At 36.3% G+C, this 13,364-nt stretch overlaps 1 protein-coding gene across 7 annotated transcripts in view; it reads left to right on the top strand.

Moving 5' to 3' along the window:
- Positions 1-13,364, top strand: part of ANO2 (anoctamin 2) — a 245,212-nt gene that overhangs the window by 86,690 nt on the left and 145,158 nt on the right. For all 7 annotated transcript variants that reach the window (XR_002437744.1, XM_021393597.1, XM_021393608.1 and 4 more), the window contains 3 exons: positions 3,416-3,550; positions 6,226-6,386; positions 10,256-10,338. Coding sequence is in view for 6 of the 7 variants with exons in the window: in XM_021393597.1 (XP_021249272.1) it covers positions 3,416-3,550; positions 6,226-6,386; positions 10,256-10,338 (379 nt within the window). In the remaining variant the exon portion in view is untranslated. The remainder of the gene's footprint in view (positions 1-3,415; positions 3,551-6,225; positions 6,387-10,255; positions 10,339-13,364) is intronic.

Below are 13,364 nucleotides of genomic sequence, written 5' to 3'. Positions count from 1 at the left end.
TGTTTTTTTTTCATTTTTCTTGCATTGGGTTCTATCAACTAGAATTAAATATGGCTCCTCTGTTTCTTCTTAATTCTCTGACAGACTGCAATTTTCTAATAAACAATTAGTGTAATAATTTGTTTAGGGAGAAAACAAAAGTATTCATAAGGTACTTTTTCTGGAAAACTATTTTTAAACTAAATGGTGAAGTAATGGACCCGAGAGGCACGGTGATTTAAAAGAGCACTGAGTAATAATTATGGTAAGGTTTGTAAAATTAAGAGCCATCAATATTTACAGGTTCAGACAAATGATAATTTATTGTTTATGGCTAATTTGTGTTTTAACAGAAGCACATTTGCAAAGACAAAAGGTGTCTGCATATGCTGGTGTTTGAAATAAGACTGACATGGCTATTGTTGCCGAAAACAGAAAAGTCTGGAAGAGGCATGATGTTTTTACTGGCTCAGTTTTTTTTTGACACATTATTCTCTACAAAAACAAAAGTGAAGACAGCAACAAAAACAAAACAGGAGCTGCATGCAGTGAGATGCTGAGGATCACTTCTGAGAGGCTGATTACTCCCTCGTATTTACATAAAAAGATGTTGGAGGTAACCAGCAACATGTGCATTTGGAAGAATGTGTATTACTAGCTATCAAAGAAATATAACATTTTAAAAACAAAACAAAAAACCGTCATAGCGGAGTGGTATATTATCTATTCAGTAGCAGCACTTCTGGTTACCACAGAGGGTTAACATCTTTCCTGCCCCCAGCAGTACATCCATAATGCATTTAAAATATCTTACTGGTAATTCTATTACTGTTAGCAGTGTACTATGCTGTAATAGAAGTATTGCTAAAAGACTACATGAAGATGATAACACTCCTTTTTGTGGGTGTATGCGCATGTGTGTGTGCGCGCCTGTGTACACATATGCACATCCCTGCACCACTTTGGGAGCTGGGACAGTTCCTGGAGGCTGCAGGAAACAGTGACACCTTCCCTGCTTTGGCATCATTCCCCACAAAGACAGTGGGACTGTGTCTCACCTCCCTTGCCTGCCTCTTTTACCTGGAGAACAGCATAAAGCTGTGTGAGAAACTGCACTGTTACTCAGCTTGTTTAATTTCTTCCCTCTGGAGGCAAGAGACTGGCACCTCAGCACTTCATTCATCATTCCTGAAGGCAGGAATGGGCTACCCACTTCCCTGGAAGTCTGGGGCTGAGACTTTTCATTAGTGGATCCAATCCATCATTAGGAAACGAATGGCTTGCCTTTGCCTTCACTGCAGTTTTACGATGATGGTAATGCAGCATTAGAACAGGTTACCTAGAGAGGTGGTGAATGCTTCATCCCTGGAGACATTCAGGATCAGGCTGGATCCAACAGGATCTGGGCAACTTGATCTCACAATAGATGATCCTGTTCATTGCAGAGGAGCTGGACTAGATGACCTTTAAAGGTCCCTTCCAACTCAAATGATTCTATGAGTCTACAAAAGCGCATTTGAGCAAGAGATGAATTAGACAGACAGTTCTACTTGTGGAAAACACATCTACTTCAATTGAAAAATATAACTAGTCATGTTAATGCCATCGAAGTCATTCTGTCATGATTCTACTCCTGTTGTTTGGTATTTCACACAGTCTGTTGCTTATTACAACCTTGCAAATTTCAGGTGTAGTGGCTGTGTGCCTTTTATGGAAGAATTCTGAAATTTGCCTTGCCTTTGCACACGTTCTCCAAGTTATGGCATTCTCTCATGCTGAAGATAATGCTGTCTGTGTATCACCTTTATGTGCTTTTATTTGGATCTCCCTTTTAGGATTGCATATCTCCTCCCTCAACTATAAGCTAGGTCTGTTGGAACAAATAAAATATAGGTGTTCATCTAAGGCAACACTGAAATAAGTATGACAACGCTGCCCTCTTTCCTATGTGAAAGCTTAGGAATGGGAAGTTAGCTGCAGCTGTGATGGTATGAGAACAGTGGAAGGAACAGTGGTAATGAAAAGAAATCCACTGTTTCAACCATTAGCCCTTTCATGGGAGCTGGAAATTTGACTGTGGAGGCTTTTAATGTTACCCTATTTCTTTCCTCCTTGGTTCTAATGCTCCCACTGTCTCTTGTGGCAGGAGTAGGCTTGCCCTAAGAGGTAGTTTCTGGAATAGAATATTTCAGCATGGAAAATTTCAGCATTGCCTATGCTGCTGAAAGGTGCTTACCTTGGCTCCACATACATGAATTTTTGTTATTAATTTCTGTCAGAATAGATTTATTTCTGCGATCTTTGTCCCAAGCCTTTTCTGTTAGTAATAATTTAAGGAGCATGAAGTCCAGGTAAAATTTTCCTAGTGTAAGGGAATTTAGAGTTGGTTTATAAGTGGGATTATGCTCAACCCTTCTCAGGAGCAAGTCTTGTCTGTTTATTAATTAGACATGTTACCTAAAAATTATTTTTGTTCTTTCCACCACTTGATGAATATAAGTTTTGCTAGCTAAATGCAATGACATGCCCTGAGTACATAACTGTCTTCTGACCAGTACTTTTCAGTCCTATTCTTTGGCTTGTGATATGTTTAAAACCAGCTTATATTTTATCTAAATTTAGCCTCATTTTAATGTTTTTGTCATTGTTGTCATTGCTGAGTTCTTGAGCTCTCTGAATTTCTTGGTGTTTTGTAATGTTTGTAATCTGTCCTAGAAGTATTTTGGAATGATCAATGGTTTTCATCTGTGCTTACTTTACTGCTTTCAGTGTGCTTCATGAAGATGCTGAGTTGATGAACAACACATTTATCAACATCAATAATAATCTGTTCCTCAGAGCAGAAGTTATTTTTTCAAACCAGCTGTATGCTCTGCTTATTTGTCAAAATATTTATCCTTTCTAAAGTAAACCTTCCTATTTTAATTGAAATTCAAGTTTATTACTCTATAGCGGTATCAGAGGACATTATCAGTATGTTCATACAGATCTTATTTCCACATTGGTCTCCAACTGAATCCAGGAGGATTTACAGAAGCAAAGAACGATGGCTTACCTGGATATGCTTTTGGAGAACTGAATCCTTTCCAACTTTTTCGGGAAAACATTTGGGTGAAATACTGTTACTTTTGACGGAAGTGAGGAGTATTTCACTGACATCAGTTTAAAGATGTAAGAGGTACAGTTTTTCCTGAGCAGGTCTTGAGTGTACATTATACTGAAACAGGATTGTCTTTAACTTCTCAGAACAGAGTGCTTCAAACTACTCAAATCACCTACTTCATTTGGTGGTACTAACTTCAAGATACTCTAAGTATTCATTCATGTCTTTGACAGTTATATTTTAACTTTCAGAGATTGTTAAGAAACTAAAATACACTTGAAAAATGATACCCTTGACATATGTTTTTTGTTCTTTTGTTTGTTTCTCTTTCAGGAAATATTTTGGAGAAAAAATAGGACTTTATTTTGCATGGCTGGGCTTATATACAGAATTCCTCATTCCATCTTCAGTAGTTGGGATTATTGTATTTCTTTATGGATGTATAACCATTGAGAGCGACATTCCTAGGTAAAATTCTCTATGAAAAGTTCTTTTGTTACTTGAAAATTATAAGACTGTGCTTTTTTTTTTTTTTTATTGTAAGCCTCAGTGAAAATAGTTTTTAACATATCTGAAGTACAGTGATGCAGCATTAACAACACTTTGGGCACTGGAAATACACATCCATCGAATAGATGAGACATTTGAATGACTAACATTCATTTGTCTGTTCAGTATTGCAGATTCTGAAATAAAAGTGTTTATTAAGTCCACAGCATTATTATAAGAAGCATGGATCAAAGTGTCAGACTACCTGTAAATTCTTTTTTTATGCCATCCAATTGTTTTCTGTGAATGCATATTTATGTACTCACTGGGAAAGTTCAGATCTCACAGAAGTTAATGAAAATACTATGTGCAGTACTCTTGGACTGCTTTGTTCATCTTAGTAAAATCAAGTTACGTGCACAAGTAAGATTAATATTATTTAGCAGATTTGATATTCACAGGATTGATCTTGACAATTAGAAAAAAAGTTTAGTTTCGTTCTCTGTTTCCTGATATAATTCTCCAGTGTGATGGAAAGAGTAACAAGAAGGCAGAGCAACAAATTCTCTGGCTACAGCAAGTGAGGATCTGTGTAGATGTGATAGCAGTAGGTGCAGAGTGGGACAGGAAAGAAAAGAAAAAAAAAAAAAAAACAGAAAGAAATTGCCAAACTACTTACCTTCAGAAGGCCTAGAAAGTCCTCAGATAGGCATAGATCTCCAGAGAGATGCCTTTACCTCAACTACCAACCCTTAAATGAGGTCTGGGAAGGGATGGATCCTGGCTCCACCCATTTTGGTCACTCAGGTCCATTGCTTGCAACTGAGCTCCCCTGAGTTGGCCCTGCCTTCCTACCAGGTACTCAATTGCTGGGTCAAGCCATCACTTAGCATTTTCACTACAAATAAATAAAAAAACTAATTCTACTCAACATTAGTGTGGTTTCACCTTGATTTCTGCATGCAGTAACATGAGGGATGACATAGAGTTTTCGGAGAGGAGGAACAGTTTGGGTATTAGAAGAAGGTTCCTCATTGAGAATATGCTCAGGCACAGGTAGAGGCTTCCCAGGACAGTGATCATGGCATCAACTCTGTTGAAGTCATAGAAAAAGTACTGTTTAATGGTGGTCAATTTAGAAGCAGCTATATTCACAGCATACCAGCCATCAATGAAAACACTGCAAGTTTTACCTTAGGTCACAGTCTTGGGCAAGGACACGAGGTTTTCATGAGTCAATTCACTTGAGTGAGACTGTGCAGGTATGAAGTTCCTTCACATGTAAACCTTGAAAAAATTGAAAGCATATTCAGGAGTGCCAAGGAAGGTTTGGTGTATTAAAGAAATAGTGATAATGATTTTTAAATTATTTGTAGACACTGATAAAATGCATAGTAAATACAGCTAGAAATTAAAATAATGACTTTAAAGAAAAGATTTTTATATTTGTTAGTCTCTTATTTCATGTTTTCCAGAGGATAGCTGAACAGATGTTGTAAAGTAAGGAGGGAAAGGAAATACTGCTTAGCAACTGAATACATAAGGTAGAAATGAAATATTTTAGTTTTTACAAGATTTACCGCTTCTATTTATTTATTTAAATTTGAAAATTAGGTTAGCACTCTGTGCCAGAAAAACAAGGAGCTATTCAGTCAAAGAACCCAGTAACTGTATTCGGTGGTGGGGAAATTGTGTTGAGGACCCTGAAAAGTGAAGAAATCTCATTTTCTGAAACCATTGTGGACACAGTATCTGAATACCCTTAAAATGTATTCATTTAGGTGCATTTGCAGAACTTAGTCGAAACCTTATGGTAAATGGTAGTACAGACCAGAATTTGTGTTAAGCCCTATCTTAGGTGAACACCTACTGCTTTTATAAATATCCTTCAAGATAAAATGCAGAATGGAGATAAATCTCAAAGCAAATGGGAAATACAACATCTTTCTTAAAAATGAGACTCTTGGATGGTGTACAATGCCTGTGTGTTGCTTCTACTACAACCTAGTGTATCTTTCTTGCAAATGATATTGTAGATGTAATCTACGTCCATGACACAGAAAAACTAAAATGCCTGTGTTCTGGATCTGGCTTTTATGTAGAGTTACGTGGCCAGTAATATGCACAAAAATGCACAAAGTAATATGATATTTGACATGGATTTTTGTGTGGTCATATTAAAAATATGTTTTGTCAGGGGCAAATGAGATAAGGACCTATAGAATTACCTTTACAGTCACTAAAAGATTATTTTTCATTAATTCAAATCTGATTTATGTCAAATCATGTAGCTGAGTGCAGAGATGGCAAATTCCACTTTGATTGTGTTTAAATTATTTTCTTCTAGTATGGTTAATCCCAGTCTTTAGTGCAGTCTCCACAAAATCACTAATAAAGTATATACTGATTTATTAAATTGGTTGCTGTTTTTAATTGCTTTTCTGTTGATAAGGTGCTTATAGGTATTTCAATATTACAGAGCATCACAATGTGCCTTAAAGAGACACTGAGCTGATGGGCTTTTCCTCCCTATTACTGCAAGCCACATATTGAAAATATCTTGTGATAGCTGTGATTTGCTGCTTGATATCACTATTGTACATCCCTTCTCTGAGTAGTAATAGTCTAAGAACTCATGCACTTATCATTCATAGTAAGGAAATGTGTGACCAGCGTAATACCTTCACCATGTGCCCTCTCTGTGACAAGTTCTGTGATTACTGGAACCTCAGCTCTGCATGTTCTACAGCTCGAGCTAGCCACTTATTTGACAACCCTGCCACAGTCTTCTTCTCCATCTTTATGGCTCTCTGGGGTGAGTATGGATTTCCAAAGTTTGATCTTTGGAGTCTTTGCAGAAATTAAAGCTGTGATGCATGGCAGTAGAACGTAGTAGCCTTACACAGATCAGAGTGATATTAGAGTGAGTGTGATGTGTATAGCTTTCCGAAGTCAGCAAGCTTCAGAAGGCAAGTAATAGAATCTCTGTGCTGAAACTGGAGAAAGCATTATTACAAGGCTTTCAGTAGTCAACAGAAAGGTTTGAAATGAATGAAGAGCAGTTGGGTAGTCCAGGGAAGAAAACTGAGTATTTTCCCCCTCTATTTCTTTTTTTTGATTTCACTTCTAATCTTTGCCACGTTTTCCCTCATTTATGACTGAAGTGGCAAGTCCTATTAAGAACTTCTGCATTTGGGACTGGAGTTTATTTGGGTTTTGGTATGGGGTAGGCAGCTAAAATGGTTTAATTTAAGCCCTTCCACTTCCGTGTGGGACAGCTTAGTGACACAATTTTATCAAAGCTTTATTGGAGTCTGAGAACAATGGAGCTATTATTATTATTTATTTATAGTATATTATTTATGCAAGCTTGGTTTTCTTTAATGGCAAAAATACTCTGCCTCACTGAAGGTGTCAAAACACTTCATAAACACTAATGAATGCGTTATAGTATTATTGTTTCTGGCCTCACCTCAGCCACACGTACTGTGCTTACATGTCTCACTGCTGGTGCTGTGCCCTCATTTATTCTATCTAGATCTTGTTCATTGTGAAAGTTAAAGGTGTAACTGCTACCATAAAATGATTTTTTTTATTTCCTTATTAGTTGTTCACAAAAAGAAATTTTAATTCTTAATATGAAATTGAATGAACATATTATTGCTCCATAACTATCACTCAGCAGTGTGCTTTACTCTTTCACAGCTTGTTTTAGAAAAAACTAGTATCTTGGGGTTGGGCATAAACAGCATAGTGTTTTTAGGAACTTGCAGACAGAATGGACTGTATAAATCGGAAGATTTTGTTTATCACTTCCTGAAAATCATTCAACAGAAGTTAGAGAATATGTAATCACTGGAAGGGGAATGACAAATGTGATAGATTTACAGACTTGCCAGGTCTTACATTCCTATTTCAGATTGCTACCATTTGGAGAGTATATTAGCAGTTTACCTGCTGGCATGAAGCATGTAATACACTGATTAGTCGAAGTTTCAGTGTAGCTGTTTGGACAGCTTCTGTATGAATGACAATTGATCTACACTTTCACAGGTGTTTCCTGATAGCAAGCCTGTGCTGTAAATTTACAATCCTACCAATCCTACCAATGAATATTTCCACTCAGCCTCACCCAAAACATTATACTTTTGTGTCAGCAATATGGCATGCAAAGCAAAATGTTGATATATCCTTACACTAAGATAGATTTGTTGAATCTGCAGATGAATGGAAAGGGACAAAAACATCCAAATGTATTTTGACAAAAAAATTTAAAAATACTAAATTTCCTTCTAAGCTTTAGTCTCCTAAAAGCAATGCCTCCTGCAGATTGGAAAAGTCTGGTCTGGGGACCATAACTGAGCTTGTCAATGCTCAGTTATGAACTGAAAGAAAATACTGTACAAAGAGAACAGCAAAGTGAAATTAAGTATTCTTTGCTCAGCTCTGTTCAGCTTGCATGTTAAATATTAGATCAAATATAGATCAAATTGCGCTGCCTTAGTGTACTGGTTATATCTAGATTTAATTCTGCTGAATGACAAATCTCATTCACACACAATCAGCTAGTCTTACATTATCTTGAGTTGCCTGAACACTTTTTGTTTTAGTAAGGTGTTGTACAGCAATGTGGAAACTGGTGTGTCTTATGACCTACAATTCTGTACTTAAAAGAGCAAAGTATGGTAGCTTGAGCTGGCTTCATTTCATGATGGTGTTGGCTAAAAGAGGCCTTTCATCCCATTTGCCTTCTCCCTTTCTGTGAAAGCAGATGACTCACTATAGTTGGTATCTTGAAAGTAATTAGACTTTTACTACCTGATCTTGATACCTCATAAGTTATCGTAAATTATTAGCATAACCATCAGCAAATGACCTATTCACAAAATAGAGTCCCTCCTAGCTAACTATTCTTACTGTCACTAGTGTTACAGGATGCTGAATTTCATTTGTCACATGTGATTATGAGATGGAAAGTTGAATGTAATGAGGCTGTTTTTCTGCTTATGTAAATTAGTGCAAACTTGCTAATTTCAGAAATACTAGTACATAGTGCACTGATTATGTCTAGTCAAATTTTTACAGAGCTAGAAGTGGAACTGTTTTTTGAAAAACTGCAAAAAAGTCAAGTGAGTAACAGAACCTTACAAAATAAACAATTTTTTTTTAGGCTGTGTAAAACATTTTGAGTTTTCAAAACATACTAAAAATAACTTTTGCATATCATCTCTTCTGTAAAGAGGAAGCAGAGATAGAAACTTAATTGCTGAGTGCCTGGATTTACTTCCAGTATACTGATAGTCTTGTCTTTATATTTATTTCTTAAGTGATTAAAGGATTCTGCAGAAGTATTTACTCACAGTGAACTGTGGGAATTGATAGTGTTTTGTAAGATTCAGATTGTTTTAACAGCAGTGCAACTCTCCCCAGTGTTATCATGCACCTCACACCAAGTGTAGATGCAACTGAAGGAAGCTAGATCTGAATCTCCATTTCTTGGGGAGTTATCTACAAGGTATTCCAGGTGATTTAAATACTGCTGTGATCAAACAACCTCTTTGAACCAACTGAAAAGCGGAAAAGAACTGTAAGAAAATGGAAAACAGTGTCCGTAGTTGTATATTAATATAGGTTTTTTTTTTAAAATACATATATGTATTTATTTGATATATTCTGGCATAATGTTGCTATAATTTTCTGGAAATAGGTATCCACAAGCCAACAGTAAGAAGTGGTATTTCTAATAAATCCAGAAGTCCCTAAATTATGAGGAAATAGGCAAAGGACTATATAGAGGAAACAGCACATATGAGAGGAATGTCAGGAGGCTAAATACAAGACAGAAGTACAAGATCTGTTACTTCATATTAATGAAAAAGGAAAAGCGGGAGACTGAACCACTGGCCCATGCCTTAGGGCAAAACCCTAAGGTCACTTGCTTACACAGGGCAAAACCATTCAACTATCCCCATAAATGTATTTCAAATAAACATTATTTTCTGCACTTCAATACAATAAGGGGTCATAATTTACATATATGTATCAGTGACTGATTTCAGGAGCAGGCTACACCTACTTTCTTCTCATGTTTCTGACTGAAAGACTGTTTAGATAATGAGAGTGCTAATATTTATATTAGACCTAAGTTTTGTTTCATTATATGCTTTGTACAAATCATAGAATGACTCATGGTAAATTAAGAGAGATGATGTTCCTGGGGTGGATATCAACAGATCAGGGTTCAGTTCCAGTTCCTGACAAGAACTTTCCAGTGCCTTTGGGCAATCTGTGGAGTCTTTTTCTGTATTTTATTTGTAAAAGTACAGTAATTACTGTTTCCATACTTGTACTGTGTTCTTTCTTTAGAACTGGAACAGAGTTCTTTCTTATTTTTAAAGGGTCTAGCATAACGGGCTTCAAATATCAGATGGTGCTTACAAGAAATGCAAACATTCACAGTAGTGAATTTATAATTTCTTTCTTTCCTTCTTTCTTTCTTTCTTTCTTTCTTTCTTTCTTTCTTTCTTTCTTTCTTTCTTTCTTTCTTTCTTTCTTTCTTTCTTTCTTTCTTTCTTTCTTTCTTNTCTTTCTTTCTTTCTTTCTTTCTTTCTTTCTTTCTTTCTTTCTTTCTTTCTTTCTTTCTTTCTTTCTTTCTTTCTTTTTCTTTTTCTTTTTTTTTTGAAGCTACTACGTTCCTTGAGCAGTGGAAACGTTTACAGATGAGACTGAGTTACTTCTGGGATCTGACTGGACTGGAGGAAGAAGAAGTAAGTTTCTTCTCCCTGAGCTAATTCACTGTATAAATTAATATCAGTCTGAAGATATGCACTGATACTTTCTTATGAATGTTCTTCTGTTCAGTGCTAATCAAGACTATAACTGGCACAGTTTTGTGTGCCAGTGTATCCTTCAGAAAATCATCACATATGTATTAGCGCTCTAATTTTAACAATTAGTGTTGAAAGGGACTGAAAGATGCCAGCAGATCATTCTTTGTTGAAAATGCCATATGCCATTGTACAGAATATGATAATACAATGATGTTAATATCTTGTCATATAGATGCCACTTCATTATGCGTAACAAAAATTTTCTGTGATGACAACTGTAACATGATAAGATAACAAAAATAATATTTGCATCTAGGTCTGTCCTGTATCTATGATGCCATATTTAAAACCTCCTGAGCTTCATGTACTCACTCACAGAGCTCTTTGAAGCAAGCATTATGTTTGATCAAGAATATTTTTAAAATGCTTTGCAGTAAACTGACACATCTTCAAACTGTACCTGAATTGACTGAAAAGTGATAATTGTTTATTAGTACTTACAACATCCCTAGGTTCATTTTTAGTTTTATTCTCAGATAGTGCTTCACATGTCATAGCATATCGTCTGTATAAATTACTGAATATCATCAGAGGATTAATTTCAAATTCTGACTAAGAAGAGTGGAGCTACTAGCCCTAAACATCCCTTAATATCCTCTAAATACTGGAGCTATGTATTTCTATTACATATGCCATACTGATAGATGATGCCATGGCATTGAAATAGTGTTAGATTCAGCATAATGCTGCTCAAAAAGCAAAGTAATTTAGAACTGCAGCAGTTAGATTCTCTTTTATCATTATTAGTAAGCTGTGTACCTACAAAGAATAATTTGTTGTGGCTTGCTCTCTTTGTTAACTTAAAGAAATGGATTCAAATTCTTCTATCAGATCAAGGCAGTGTTACAACTCACATTCCAGGAATCTGATCACATTTTGTTGTGTTCCAGCACAACAATTAAAAGTTCCTTTAAATACTGGACCACATACAAAGCTAGAACAGGGCCACTTTCCAGCCCTGTCTCTTAATCTCAGCTCAAATAAAAAGTAGAGTTCAAATAAATGAGAAGAATACTTAGCTGTAGTCATGAACCTCATGCTATAGCATGGTGATATTATTCCACTATTGTATAGTTCTTCAGATGAGAATTATTGGATGAATGAAATGAATGAAATGAAACAATAACATAACAGACGGTAGACCCCAGTATTCCTCTTCCCCTATCACTGTCCCAAAGTGCAGCCTTCAGCACTGTCTTTAGCATAGAGGAGACCTCTGAAGTATTCCTTCGCTTGATTAGGTTACTACAATCTGCCTTATTTTGCCTCTGTATTCTAAACATTTTCACTACTGCTTATTCAATGTTGAAGTGGACAACACTGAATACTTTCAGATTTTAAGGTGCGATATAAACTGAGTACAGCAGTAATTAAAAATTACTGCTTGTCCTATGTGGAATGTCATACTATCAGCTGAGATAGTACTGATTATGTTACAAACAGAGAAGGAGAGCAAATTCTTCTTTACTCTGCAGCATGCTTGATGAACCCTGCAGATTTTGCTGAATTTCAAGTTAATCTCTTGCACTACAAAATTCTGAAGCTTCACTCAGTATTTGCAAAATGCTGAGAAAGGACCTATAGATTTGTGGGCCCTCTGATGAGGAGTTCTGAACGGTTAAAGTTTTGTGTGTTCATGAGATCAACAAGAATCCTTTGTTTATGACAAATAAAGGAATTCCAGACACATCTCAAAACAAGCTGAAGAATTAGGAGTGCAGAACCATAAAAATAAGGCTGGAGAGGTCTGTGAGGGGCCATCTTTTGTGTATGGTAGGATCAGCTCTACTTAAAACATTACAAAATGATGTTTGTCTTATTTGTTCTTAAAGAAATCTGTAAGTGAAGATTTCACTTCCTCCCTGGGCAATTTATTCTGATACTACTGATTCTAATTCTACTCTTACAGCTGACAAGCTTTTCCTAATGCCTAATTTGAACCTTCTTCCTTGTTCATTATCTCTTATTCCTTCATACAAAGATAAAGAAATTACCCCTATCCTCTTCTCAGTGAGATTCAACATAATTTCATATATCTCTATCATTCTCTCTTTTTTTTTTTTCTTTTTTCTTTTTATGAACTGGCCTCTGCTTTTTCAATCTTTTTCATTAAGTCTTATTTTCTGGATATCTTTTTGTTTTTGTTCTCTTCTGGACATTTTCTACCTGATCCAGATCTTTTGTGAAAAGTAATGCTCAAAATGGATATTTGAATTGACGTTTTACTTAAACAGAAAGTGATGCAAAATATCATTTTGTCACTCTCTTGGTAAAAATGAAGAAATTAAAAAGTTAGATCAAGTTTTGTTCACCTTTTATTGTCTCGCTCCAATTTATAGGAGGGAGAGGAGGTTCTTTTAATATATGTATACCCGATGGCGAGATTAAGACACAAGAGGTCAAATGTTAGCTCGGTCAGTTTATTACAAGTCCTAGTTGCTTAGGAAGATGGGGAAAGGAAGGTGGGCGATAGAAAAGGGGTAGGAAATAAAAGCAGGGAGTCCTTGTAGAAAGCAAGAGAGAGATAGTAACCACCGTGGGTCCAACACTGTTTGTAGTGCCTCCATTGATCTCAGGAACTTGTCCAATCACCGCAGGGAATGGGAGAAAGCCAGGAAGCTTTGCAGCAAGCAGGCCCCAGGGGGTTCTTTCCTAAGAGGTTTCTTTCTCTTAGGGAATTCCTTTGTCAAAGGTTTCTTTTCTTTGGGAGTTCTTTTCCCCCAAGGGTTTCATTTCTCTGGGAGTTCTCCTCCAAAGTTCTGAGTTTAGTGGGGACCTTTTATACCCCATTTCACATCTTTTTTTTCCTTCCTCTTTTTTTTCTCTCTGTTAGTGTGACACACATGGCCCAACAGATAAGACAGCAGGGAGTGGTGCCTCCATTGCCATGCACAAGCATTATT

The sequence above is a fragment of the Numida meleagris genome, chromosome 1, assembly GCF_002078875.1.
Source record: "Numida meleagris isolate 19003 breed g44 Domestic line chromosome 1, NumMel1.0, whole genome shotgun sequence".
NCBI classification, from domain to species: Eukaryota; Metazoa; Chordata; class Aves; order Galliformes; family Numididae; genus Numida; species Numida meleagris.
Note: the sequence above shows the minus strand (reverse complement) of the source record. Positions and strands in the feature narration are given on the sequence as shown.